Source organism: Lycium ferocissimum, chromosome 1 (genome assembly GCF_029784015.1).
Source record: "Lycium ferocissimum isolate CSIRO_LF1 chromosome 1, AGI_CSIRO_Lferr_CH_V1, whole genome shotgun sequence".
Taxonomy (NCBI): Eukaryota; Viridiplantae; Streptophyta; class Magnoliopsida; order Solanales; family Solanaceae; genus Lycium; species Lycium ferocissimum.
Window position 1 is genome coordinate 3,727,112 of NC_081342.1, and position 12,794 is coordinate 3,739,905.

The window sequence follows — 12,794 nt, forward strand, 5'->3', positions numbered from 1 at the left end:
GGTCCATTTGATATTATTTGCCCTTTTTTTATTATTTCTATTGTGTGTCCTTAATTTATATCATGCAACTAACCTTTTATTTTGTTTTGTTTACTTAACTTAGCCGAATTCTAAATAATTTAGCGGGATAGTCTTAGTATAAAGGGGTGGTTAATTTAAAGGAAAACTAATAATTAATTCCATAAGCTTCATTCTTTTCATTTATGTCAAGACTATAGCATTTAATATTTATTTTATTTATTTAGGATAATTAATTTGCAAATAGTGTAACTATGTACTTTGAGTTAATGGAATCATATTTTTCTCAATACCTTAAGATTTCAAAATGCTATTAATATGCAAATATATGTTCAAGAACTTTACAAATAATTTCTTCAAGATTTATCAAACTATACGTATTTAGCCGAATACAACTAGATAAAGTTTGAGGAAGAAAACTCATTACCCTTTTGCATCTTATTTAATAAGTCTAGATTTTCTACATCACCATATTCATACAATATAATTTTATTCCAAATTTTTAAACTCGCTAAGCTTTCTTTTAAAAGGTTTCTATTTATATGCTAGCCATTGTATTTTGTAAACTTTAGTTTAAATGGCATTATTATTCAAAATTTTAGCAATATTTATAAGTTTTATCTTAAATGGCATTTGAAATTTCCTTTCATGCCGATTATTATATTTGGTATAAGCTTTACTTTAAATAGCATTTTAAAAGCCTTAGCAACATTTATGAAATATTATAGCATCATTATATTCTTTCTTTAAAATCTTAATATCCTTTATAAGTCTTATTAGCCTTTAAAGTTCTTTTCATAAATTGTTATTTTCTTTAAGTTTTACTTTAGCTAATATTATTTTCCTTTGAACCTTAGTAATATGTACAAGCTATTTTCTTAAAATTTAAGCACTATTTTTAATCTTAATTAATTAACCTAAGTTTGGCGTAAACCGTAGTTAACGGATCCTAAAGGATGCCTAATCCCTTCCCTTTAGGATAATTAGAACCCTTACCTAGAATTGAAATTAAGCACCATTAACTGAGGTATAGTTAGGTTTTACCTTAGTTAATAATTAGGTGCCCTAATTCACCTTAAAATCAATTAGGTGGCGACTCCTTAAAACAAAGCAATTTAGGAATCTCCAATATGTTGTACCTAGTTTAACCCGTTTAAATGGGGTATAACAGTCTTTTTGCTTCTTCTATAGCTATGTCTACTTCAAATTCGTCTTGTATTAATTCTATGTTCATAAAGGTTGACTCAGTAGTTTTATTTTCATCTATAGTACTTTCTTCTTCTATGTCTCTTTGTGGTGTGTAATTATAATTGGTAACCTCTCTCCTTCTTCAAACCATGTAAGTTTATTTACTATGTTTTCTGTACTAATCTCCCTATTATGTAAATTATTTTGTGATTGTATGAATTTCATGTTTAAATAATTATTTCCTTGTCATCATGAACCTGTTATTCTTAATACATGGTTATTCTCTTAACTTCTTAATAACCTCGATGGATTAACCTGTAAATTCCTAGGTTTTAAAGGGGCCGTTTTAATGTCCAAATGATGAAGTACGATGTTGGCCATGGTTACCGGGGTGTGGTTAAAGAAGATCAAGTTATTAAGAACAAAGGTTAAGAGAAATAGATGAATAGTATAACAAGATTCATGACCGGACATAATCCAGATTTAAAAAAAAAAAGGGAGATAGCCAGAAAATTAGAAATATAACTACATGATAAGAGGAAATATAGGAGTGAGGAAGTACCGAGTAGGATTGTTAAAAATTTATTTGAAAAACAACATTAATTGTCCTGCTTTGTCCTTTGAATTTTTCTTATTGAAAGAACTCATCGAAAAATTACTTACCCCCCCCCCCCCCTCAATTATGGTATCAGAGCGAGAAGATTTTTGAAACCTAAGACTTATCTAAGACTATATGAGAAGACCTTTCTCTGCTAGAAGAAGAAAATAAGCACCTGTACCTACTGTTAGACAAGAGTTAATGAGACAACATCGTTTTGCTAAACATATAAGTTTTCACTATATATATATATATATATATATATATATATATATATATATATATATATATATATATATATATATATATATATATATATTAAGAAATATACTAAATATCAACTTGTGTTTAACTAATATATACGGTCAGTATAAATAATTTTTTATTATCATTTCATCTTTACTTGTTATAGCAGGTATCATATTTTAGTTTTAAGATTTCAAATCTCACATTTAAAAAAAATTATATTTGTAAATATTCTTTGGATGACCTGATAATATGAAAAATTATTTACATCGACTGTGTATAAAATATAAACTTTATCTATAAATAAAATATTTGGCTGTAAATTTAGTTATATTGTAGTATTAATTTGAAATCACCGTAAAAATTTATCTAATTTAAATTCTGAATCTAGGTAAGTTTTCTGATGATGGGTAAGAATAAGTCAACATCAAGCAGCAGTCCTTGCCGCTCATAAACTTTGTTGTTTCCGTTCGTTTTTGTGGATGGTGGCAATCAATAATTTCTTGACTAGATAAGCTATGATAAAAAAAAAAGTAAATGCGTTAATTAAAAGAAAATTACAAGTGGATAGAATAATATCAGAACACTAGGATCGTCGCTACGATTCACATTGAAAAGACTTACGGCAATATACGTATTGTCAGTTTAATTGTATTGAATGCATGTAAATCTTTAGTGGTATAGGACTTGAAAATACCATAGTTATTTTAAACAATTATAGTTTTCCAAAATCTATATACTTTACTCGTCCTGATAAAAAAAAAATTGTTCACTTAGCCTTTTTTTTGGGGGGGGTCAAGTTCACTTATTAAATCAAGAAAGAATTAACCTTATTTTTTCATATTTGCCCCTATTATCAAATCTCAATGCCTATTTAATTAGGGATACTTTAATCAAATTACCTATTTTTGTCTAGAAGTTAGTATTTTCTTAAAGGGTGTGCAAATGGCTAAGTAGACTCTTTTTTTTTATGCGGAGGGAGTAATGTTTTCGGAACATTGTCAACAAAATAGAATCAACATTTCATCTCATACTAGAAATATTGAATTCATTTGAAGCGACACTGGAAATATATTACTTGAGAGATCGAAAGTTTCTACTTTTGGTAAATTCAAATGTTTCCATCCAAATAGAAGACAAGTGGAAATCTCCTTTTTTTTACTTCTAGTCCTGTTAATTGTAATCGTATCAAGAAAATGTATATTATACATTTAAGGCAATCATACACCATGGAAATGACAATATCTTCAACAAATCTTTAAGTATTTCGGGTCAGTCTGTACGCACTTCAACTATTTCGCGCGAGTATCTGTGTGGAGGTGGAGCTAGAGCTTTGCTAATAAGTTTGGCATAATTCAGGAATTTTGGCTCAAATTCTGTATAATTATTTTAAGATACACGCATGTATAAGTAATTTATCAAAATTTCAACATGTTGTGTTTTTTAAATAGAGCCAAAGTTATTTCTACGTACTTGTTCATTACTTCCATTTTGTAGGTACCTTTTAGGCAGGCAAATATTAAGAGAGGGGAATAACTAATGGGGGAACTTACACAAATACTAGTAAATATACAATTATTTACAGAATCTACAACTATTTTTTAATTTGCAGAATCTACAAAATATACCCTATAAATGATAAAAGCAAAAAATCAATAGATATGGTCAATTTAGGATAAATATGGTAACAAATTTATACAGGTTATTTTTTCCTTAATTTGTCCCTACAAATTCTCTTTTCCTACCTATTATTAATAATATGATGAAGGCAATAATATTAAGTATTCAATTTAGTATAAATATGATAAAAAATTTATACAGGTTATATTTTTTCCCTTAATTTGTCCTTTCAAATTCTCCTTCTTACCTATCATTAATAATAGAATTAATAATATGATGAAGGCAATAATATTAACTCTACATATACCATATATACTAAACATAATATACTATATATATGCATATATGTGCGTCGATATACTATATTAATATAAGTTAAGCAAAGTGCATTGATATACTATCTAAGTTAAGTTAAGCATATAAGTGCATCGATATACTATATATTTTATGAAATACATTAATATAACTATACCTCTATATTGATATTTTAGGAATGTAAAACGTTGTATTTATGTAATTAAAAAGTTCAAATTTTGAATAAATTGTATTTGTGTAACTTTTTAAAAGTAGTTATAATTTCTTTAATTACCATTTTAAAAAAGTTGTATTTATGTGACTTTCCCAATGTAATGGGAAATACTATCTGAAAGACTGAAAGGCTCAACCAGTTTTTTAGGTCCTTGCATACTGATTGAGTTAGGTATTATTAGGCCACTTATTATCACTGTCCTCTTTTCGATAATTTCCATTAGACTTGGGAAAAACATCACTAATCGTCTGCCCAACCAAATCCGTACATGCTTATTAGGCGACTTATTATCAATGTCCTCTTTTCGATAATTTTCATTAGATTTAGGCAAAACATCACTAATTGTCCGCCCAATCAAAACTAATTATCCGTTCATGTTCCCTCCCAAACTATTTTCGCTTCTGCTCAGTCCAGCCCAAACTAATTACCCAACGTGCCCCTAGCCCAAACCCCTTCCTCCATGATATTATCGCAGTATGTTTATATATCATGACGGTATTATAGAGGATTAAGAGAAGGACTCAGTCAGTCCTCCATGATATCATCTTAGTATATATTTATATACCACTATGGAACCATAGTCTTGAGGAGTGTCTCATTGAAGGACTGAAACAATCCTCCATGACACCATCAGAGTATATGTATATAAGACAATTGTATCATAGATTTTTTTTCGCGAAAAGTGTGTCTTTTTAAATAAAAGAACATGATCATCTAAAATACTGTTTCAGTATATTTATATAACATGATGGTATCATGGAGGACTAAGAAGGACTGAAGCAATCTTCGATGATACCATCTCAATATATCTATATATCGTATTGGTATCATAATTTGGGGTATCTCAAATAAGTAGTTTTAATTTTTCTGGATGCTCAAAAATAATAAGGGTATGAGCGGATAATTATTTTGACTTGAGGGGACACACGGGTTCTTCCCCTTAGATTTATGTGGTAGGTGCAACAAATAAAGAAAATAATGACAAAGCGCATAGATTATTTTATCATTTTATGCCGTCTTGTCACCAGGCATCAATCAAGCTATAGAAATGTATAACGTTTCTCTATATCATCTACTAAATATCTATTTGAGTTTAAGTGATATACACGGTTAATTTAAATATTTTTTATATGATCATATCGTTTTGCTTATTGTAGCAAGTAACATATTTTATTTTTAAAATTTCGAATCTCATATTTTAAGTAGATTTACTTGCAAATATTTCGAATGATCAGATAGTATAAAAATTATTTACACCGACGGTGTTGTGTGTAAAACTTTTAACTCTATCTATAAATATACGATTGTGAACCTAGTTATATTGTAGTGTTTGTCAATTTCTCCTACATCGGTTGTGGATGGGTTACTCGGTCTCCTTTTATGAAATTGGGCAATTCTCCCCTTATGAGCTAGCTTTTGGGGTTGAATTAGGCTCAAGAACCATTCTTCACATGGTACTAAAGCCAGAGTAATCCCGCTTCATTATTTCACTAATGTTAGGCCCCCATCTTATATTGTCCAATCCTGGGTGTGCGGGTGTGTTGATTTTCTCACATCAATTGTGAATGAGTTACTTAGTCTTGAGCTAGCTTTTGGAGTTGAATTAAGCTTAAGATCCATTCTTTATAGGGTTAACTTTAATTCGCCGTAGAAATTTAAAAAGTTGAAATCCTAAATTGAGAAATGAGTAAGAATAAGACTATTTAAGCAGCAGTCCTTGCCGCTCATAAACTAAGCTTTTATTGTTTTCGTTCGTTACCATCCACATCTGAAATGTTTGCTTTACCATCCACGTCTGTTTATGTTTACTAAAAGTTTCAATAGAGTTAGCCTATGCAACAGCTTCAAGCTATTCTGGTGTCCACATTTCTGTAAATTACTAATGCACTTCTTTTACAACAGATACATATATTGCCTCAACTTTTCAAGAAGATTGAGACAAGTAGCTCAACAACAAGAACTTAGCATTACAAATACATGTGACAGCTGCTTAACTAGACAAAGCATGCGAAAATGTGTTGTACAAACTAATATCTGAACAAAGCTTCACTAGACCTTCATCACTGTTTTCTGACAAAAAAAGCCGAGATGTAACAACTACAATCAAAGGGAGACCAGAGAAGAGAGACACACACACCATTTTAGTCCATGAATTCTCCAAACCCGGGGCAGATCTAGCCCTATAGATGAGGGTTCAAATGAACTCATAACTTTTAGTATAGACCTGTATTTATCTGTGTAATACCGACTGAAATTGTTGAAAGAACTGAATTATGAACCCATAACTTAAACAAGGTGATAGATTCAGTTATCGGAATCTGAGTCATGAACCTATAGAATTAAAATTCTGGATCTGAGTTAACACCATACTCCTTCATCACCCATAGACCCGTTCTACCGGGATAATAGTTGCAGCAGGCAACTAAATATCTATCCAAAACACTTAGCATCCAACGAAGTTTCCATTTCCACAACTAGGCAACGCCATTATCACAGTTACAAAAGCCATAATCTCCCAAGCTTATTACTTATCACCAATATGAGGTGAAGCTAGGCTCTCAAAGTAAGTAACCGCTTGTACTTGAAGACAACAACCAGATGCATGAATCTCCAAGGATTTGTATGAAGCGTTCCTCTTGTCGTACAAACTTATATCCGTACCGAGCTTCACTAAAACTTCATCACCATTCTCCGACACAAACAAAGGCGAGATATAACCCATACGACCAGAGGGCGACGAGAGAGAAACCAACTTAGTCCATGACTTTTCCACACCATACTCCTTCATCACCCACATATCCGTCTTATCCGGATAATAGTTGCAACACGCAACTAGACGTCCACCTAAAACACTTAACGTCCAACTAACATTTCCATCTCCACAACTAGGCAACTCCATTACCCCATACGTCTCCGTAGCCAAATCCAAAGTCATAATCTCCGAATGAGCACCAGAACCGCGACAATGACTCACTTCCCAATGAAGAGCTTCATTCAATATCACCCCTGATTGTGCATTTATATAACCACCACTAAAACTCTCACTCATTTTCCACGAATTACTCCTTAAGCTATAAATCTTCACCATATTCTCATATTTCCCCTCATCCTTAGGAAAACTAAAGATTTTAACAACCTTATAATCATCATTAATAGCATCATAACCAAATCCATATCTAATATAACAACTTACAGCACTCTTAACAATTGAATCTTGAAATTCCTTGTAGTTTCCAGTACATGGGTTCCATAACATAAGTTTAAATGACATTGCTGTTAAACATATCAATCCATTACAAGATCCCAAGAATTTAGCAGATCCAACAGGGGGTTTCAAAGGGTAATCAATTTTAGCAACATTTACAAAGGAACTTTTTTCACAAACTATAGAGTAAATAGAGCACATTTTACCAACCAAACCTGATGCTGATGCTACTACAACAAGTCTAAAGTTCACATTTTTGTAATCTTTAATTGAAAATTTGATTTGGGTCTTGACAAAATGTGAACTTGACAATAAAGAAAGCCAAGATTTTGAAACACACCTGAATTTCAAGACAGATTTTACTGGTAACCTTAAGAGAATTTCAATGATAATTTCATCTGGAAGGCATGAAAATTTTAGCAATTCCTGGTAAAATTTTGTGGGGTTTAATTCTGTTATTTGATTTATTGTTTGATTTTGATTTTCCATTAAAGGAAAGCTTTGTGGAGGAGGTGGGAAGAAAGAGATATGGTAGAACTTGGAAGTCTTTGATAATTGACTTTGGAGTTGTTTCCAAATTTTTTGGTAAATAGATGTAAGACAAGTTGCAATGGAAGTCCTTATATTAAAGTGTAAATTAACTTCAGCCACAAAGTTTTATTTACTCTTCTTGTCTCAAATTATCTGCCCTAATTCCTTTTTACACGTCTCTTGAGAAACATCAACTAAGAGAAATTTTAACAAGGCAAAAGCCATAAATTGCGCCCTAAACTATACCCGAAATGTAGAGTTCACACTCCGATTAATCAGATAGCCTATTACCTCCTGACCATCTAAAAAGTGAATTTATGGCCTTTTTGATACACATATAACCAGTTGCATAAGGGATGGTGTTACACACTCGCGCCGCACATTATTTAATCATAACTTTTTTTGTGCCACCTCAGCGTCTAGGGTGGTATCAAATGCACTTTTTAGATGATCAGGGATAATAGGTCGCCCAATTAGTTGGAGTGTGAACTCGACAATTCGGGTATAGTTCGCCAGATACAATCTATGTGTTTTGCCTTTGAACTATTTACCCTTCATTGATACTTGAACAATCATAACATCACCCCCCTAATCGAGGTATTTGTAGTCTTGTCTTGAAGAACAATTACTACTAAGGATAAAATAGAGAAACAAAGATAATTAATTTTGCCTTGAACGTTTAAATAAAGAATAATTTGAGATAAGTATTTTTAGAAAACATGACAGATAATTTGAGACGAAGGAAGTAATCAATAGCTCTTTGACTTTTTTGCCTTTTTTCCAAATCATCCAAGAATCAGTATAAACTAAAACTATGCCCGTTAACCGGTTTAACCGGAACTGGACCGGTAACCGGTTAGGGAACTGGACCGGTAACCGGTTAGGGAACCGGCTGGTTTCCGGTTAAAAAACCGGAACCATTTAACCGGTTCTGGTTTACCGGTTTGAAACCTCAAACCGGAACTGGTCCGGTTAAAATGCTCCAAAACTTTTTTTTTTGTATATATATATATATATATATATATATATACTTTTTTGTATATATACTAATAAATATTATAGTATTTATTAGTATATTGTAGGTATATTTACATATGTTATACAAGTTTATAAGTAAAGTTGTTTATAAGTAAAGTTTAAATATTTATCGACTAACAATGTGACAAGTCGTAAAGAATACGTAATATACGTATATATATATATATATATATATATATATATATGCTTAAGTTAACACTATATACTACATATACCTAAAATATAGTAAGAATATACGTATATATATCAATATACCTAGGTTATATAACTTATCTATCTATATATATATATATATATATATATATATATATATATATATATATATATATATATATATATATTAGTTATATACTATATATACGTATAACTTATATACTATATATACTTATAGCTTATATATATATACATACTTTAAGTATACTATATATACTTATAACTTATATATTATAACTTATGTTATTTATAGCTTAATTTTTTTTTTAAGTTTATAAATTCGTATATACGTATACATATATATATATATATATATACACCTAAAATATAGTAAGAATATACTTATATATATATATATATATATATATATCAATATATGTATCAAGATACTTAGGTTTTATATAACTTAATATATATAAATATGTTTAAGTTATATATAACTTAATATATATATATATATATATATATATATATATATATATATATATATATATATATATATATATATATATATATATATATATATATATATATATATATATATATATATGTTTAAGTTATATAAATACTATATATTATAAGTATATTCTTAGTATATTTTAGTTATTTTTCAAGTATATAACTTTCTAGTTTTTAATTTAAGTATATTCTTAGTATATTTTAGGTATATTCCTAACTTTATAAAAGTAAAAATATGAACACAAGTAAATAGAAGAAAGCTCAATGAGCCATATATTTTATTCATTCTTGGATAACATTTATTTGCAGGTTGTAGTTTTTTTTAACTTGCAAATAATACATGAGCAGTCTACAAATAGTAGAATAATAAAATCACCAATTTTGAACCATTTCGTTAATTTCCCCCTGTCACACCCTAATTTCCGTTAGGGTGTGATGGGCACCCGACCCTTATGTAGGGCCGAGCGAACCCGCTGACTCACATACTAATCCCAATCACGTTGACTATTAAATCATTACACAATTACATAATGAACACTTTGCGAAAAATAATATGCCTTTTTGCCTTTCTCGAATCGATGAAAATCTGTAACATGTAGAAACATACAGAGCTTATAGTACAATGCATAACAATTCATCGGCCTACATAGCCGCTTACGTAACCGACACCATATACCCACGACACTGTCTGCAAAGTCTCTAACACAGAACATGATACTATAACATAATACTTTGACTTGGCCGCGCTCCGGAGCAACTGGAGCTCGCCAATCCCGCTGGAACATCTCCTCGCTAATGTCTTCAACTCACGGGTGTACACGCGCGGCATGAAACGCAACCCCCGAAGAAAGGGGTCGCACGGAATATGCGAGTATGTAAAGCATGAAATGTAGTAAGCGGGATCATACCGAAGTAAAGAGTTCGAAAATCATAAGACTTGCTTTTTGAAAACATTTGTCATGCATATGCATATATCGGTAAGTAAAATCATGTCATAACCGTATCATCATATCATCGGATATAAATACCGTACCCGGCCCTCTAGTGAGGGACTCGGTGAGGAAAATCATGTCATAATCATGTATGCATGCAGATATACATATATATACATACCGTACCCGGCCCTCTAGTGAGGGACTCGGTGAATAACGTACCCGGCCCCGCTAGCAAGGGACTCGGTAAGCCATCCTGGCCGCCATCTCCATCTCATCACATCATCATATCATATATATATATATGTATAGCGTACCCGGCCCTCTAGTGAGGGACTCGGTGAATAATGCAGAGAAGTTGCACGAATGCGTACCCGGCCCGGGACTCGGTGAAAGACATATTGAGCTTGCACTAGCAGAGTAGTGAGAAACCATATGCATATAAAATCATAGTCCAAGACTCGAAGTAATCATAATGAATCGTCATTCGAAATCGGACAATAGTTATATCAAAAGCTTTTGGACATTATTCGGAAACATATCGTATATTATAAGCACAAAATAGGGTATCATAAAGTTCATAATCATATGTCAAATCAATCCACTTTACCTCGGAATGTTACGGACATTAGTCATTATGGAACTTCCTACGAGCATATCGAAGCGGTCCGGGCCCACTTCTCGTGGAAGTTACGGACGTTCGTAGTTTCGGAATCATTTATGAAACAAACTCTTTTGAAAACAATTCGGTTTCATCCTTGAAATCCATTCATGCGAAAAACATAGAAATCATAATTTGACTACATTAAGAATATGAGTGTCAAGAACAATTATGGATCATAAACATGTTCGGACCGCAAGAGTAGAGTTACCTCGTAATTTGTGTCATAACTTAATCTTAACTAAGACATGCCAAAGAAGAAGGGCGGGCTTTACATACCTTAGCCACTTCCTAAGCTAATCCGAATTCAAGTCTCGACTCTCCAAGGTCTACACAACGTCAATAAATATCGAATATTAGTCATAACATCAAAGAATCCAATTCCACGTCGTTACTTTTTTCTACCGAAATTTCGGCAGCATTTCCCCTATAAATCGGACATCCCCGAGAATTCAACTCGGCTAAATCAACAACAACCAAACAACAAGCATGATAACGATATCCATAAGTGATTCAAAATGCATCCAAACATTAATAATTCCTTTCTACACAATTCGGCGACATTCACATATATTCAATTCGGCTACATATATCCAAACTAATATCAATGATCGCATACTCAAATAACAATCCAAAACCTTTCAAACATGATTCAAGAACATTTCAAACTATCCGCAAAGTATCCAAATCAGCCCATCTATTCACTATGCCACCCGAAACCTCCTAAGTGCAAGGAAACGTTAACGACACATTTCTTTTCTTCCAAACTCATAAACTACATCAACAACCCGCATGTTTACAACATTGTTTTCATAAATTCAAGAAAGCATATTATAGTCACATTAGCTTCTAAACGGCTCATATGATTACAACTTTAATCTTGGATCATTAAAACTTCATTTCCCATCATAGAGTTCACAATACGACAATCAAATTATACTAAATAAAATTAGTCCTTCTCCTCCACACAAGGCACCACCATTCGGCCAACTCATCATCACACACAACTTCATGAATTTTATTCATTTCAACGCATCCCAACATGCTCAAAACGCCCATAACAATATCAACCAAACACCAAGTAGTTTAACTCATCGTTCTTATTCAACACAATACACATGCACGGCCACAACTAACACACATATTTTTCATGACTTCCATTCAATTCTACATACTACAACATGTACAAATCATCCATAAAACATGAAAGATAGGATTGAACCATACCTTTTCTCTTCCATTCTCCACACGGCTAGAGTTGGTAAATCACCCCAACGAATGATTTGCTTGCCTCAACAACCATTCCACGTTAACGAGGACCTTCCAATTAGTAGGAAACCTAAGAGAAAATATTTTTTTTTTCCTTATCATCTCCCATGGCTGAATTCGGCCAGCCATGGCCGTGCTTCTCCTTCTTATTTTTTTCTTCATTTTTTCTTGAACTTTCTTGAAATGAAATGGTGAGGTGTCTTGCCCTTCATGACTTGCATATATATATATATATATATATATATATATATATATATATATATATATATATATATATATATATGGCA

General features: G+C 31.7%; 1 protein-coding gene across 1 annotated transcript; it reads right to left on the reverse strand.

Moving 5' to 3' along the window:
• Positions 1 to 6,087: 6,087 nt before the first annotated feature.
• On the reverse strand, positions 6,088 to 7,994 carry LOC132061557 (F-box/kelch-repeat protein At3g23880-like). Its single transcript, XM_059454362.1, has one exon. It carries the CDS (start codon positions 7,891 to 7,893, stop codon positions 6,724 to 6,726), a length of 1,170 nt encoding a protein of 389 aa, XP_059310345.1. The 5' UTR covers positions 7,894 to 7,994; the 3' UTR covers positions 6,088 to 6,723.
• Positions 7,995 to 12,794: the final 4,800 nt, after the last annotated feature.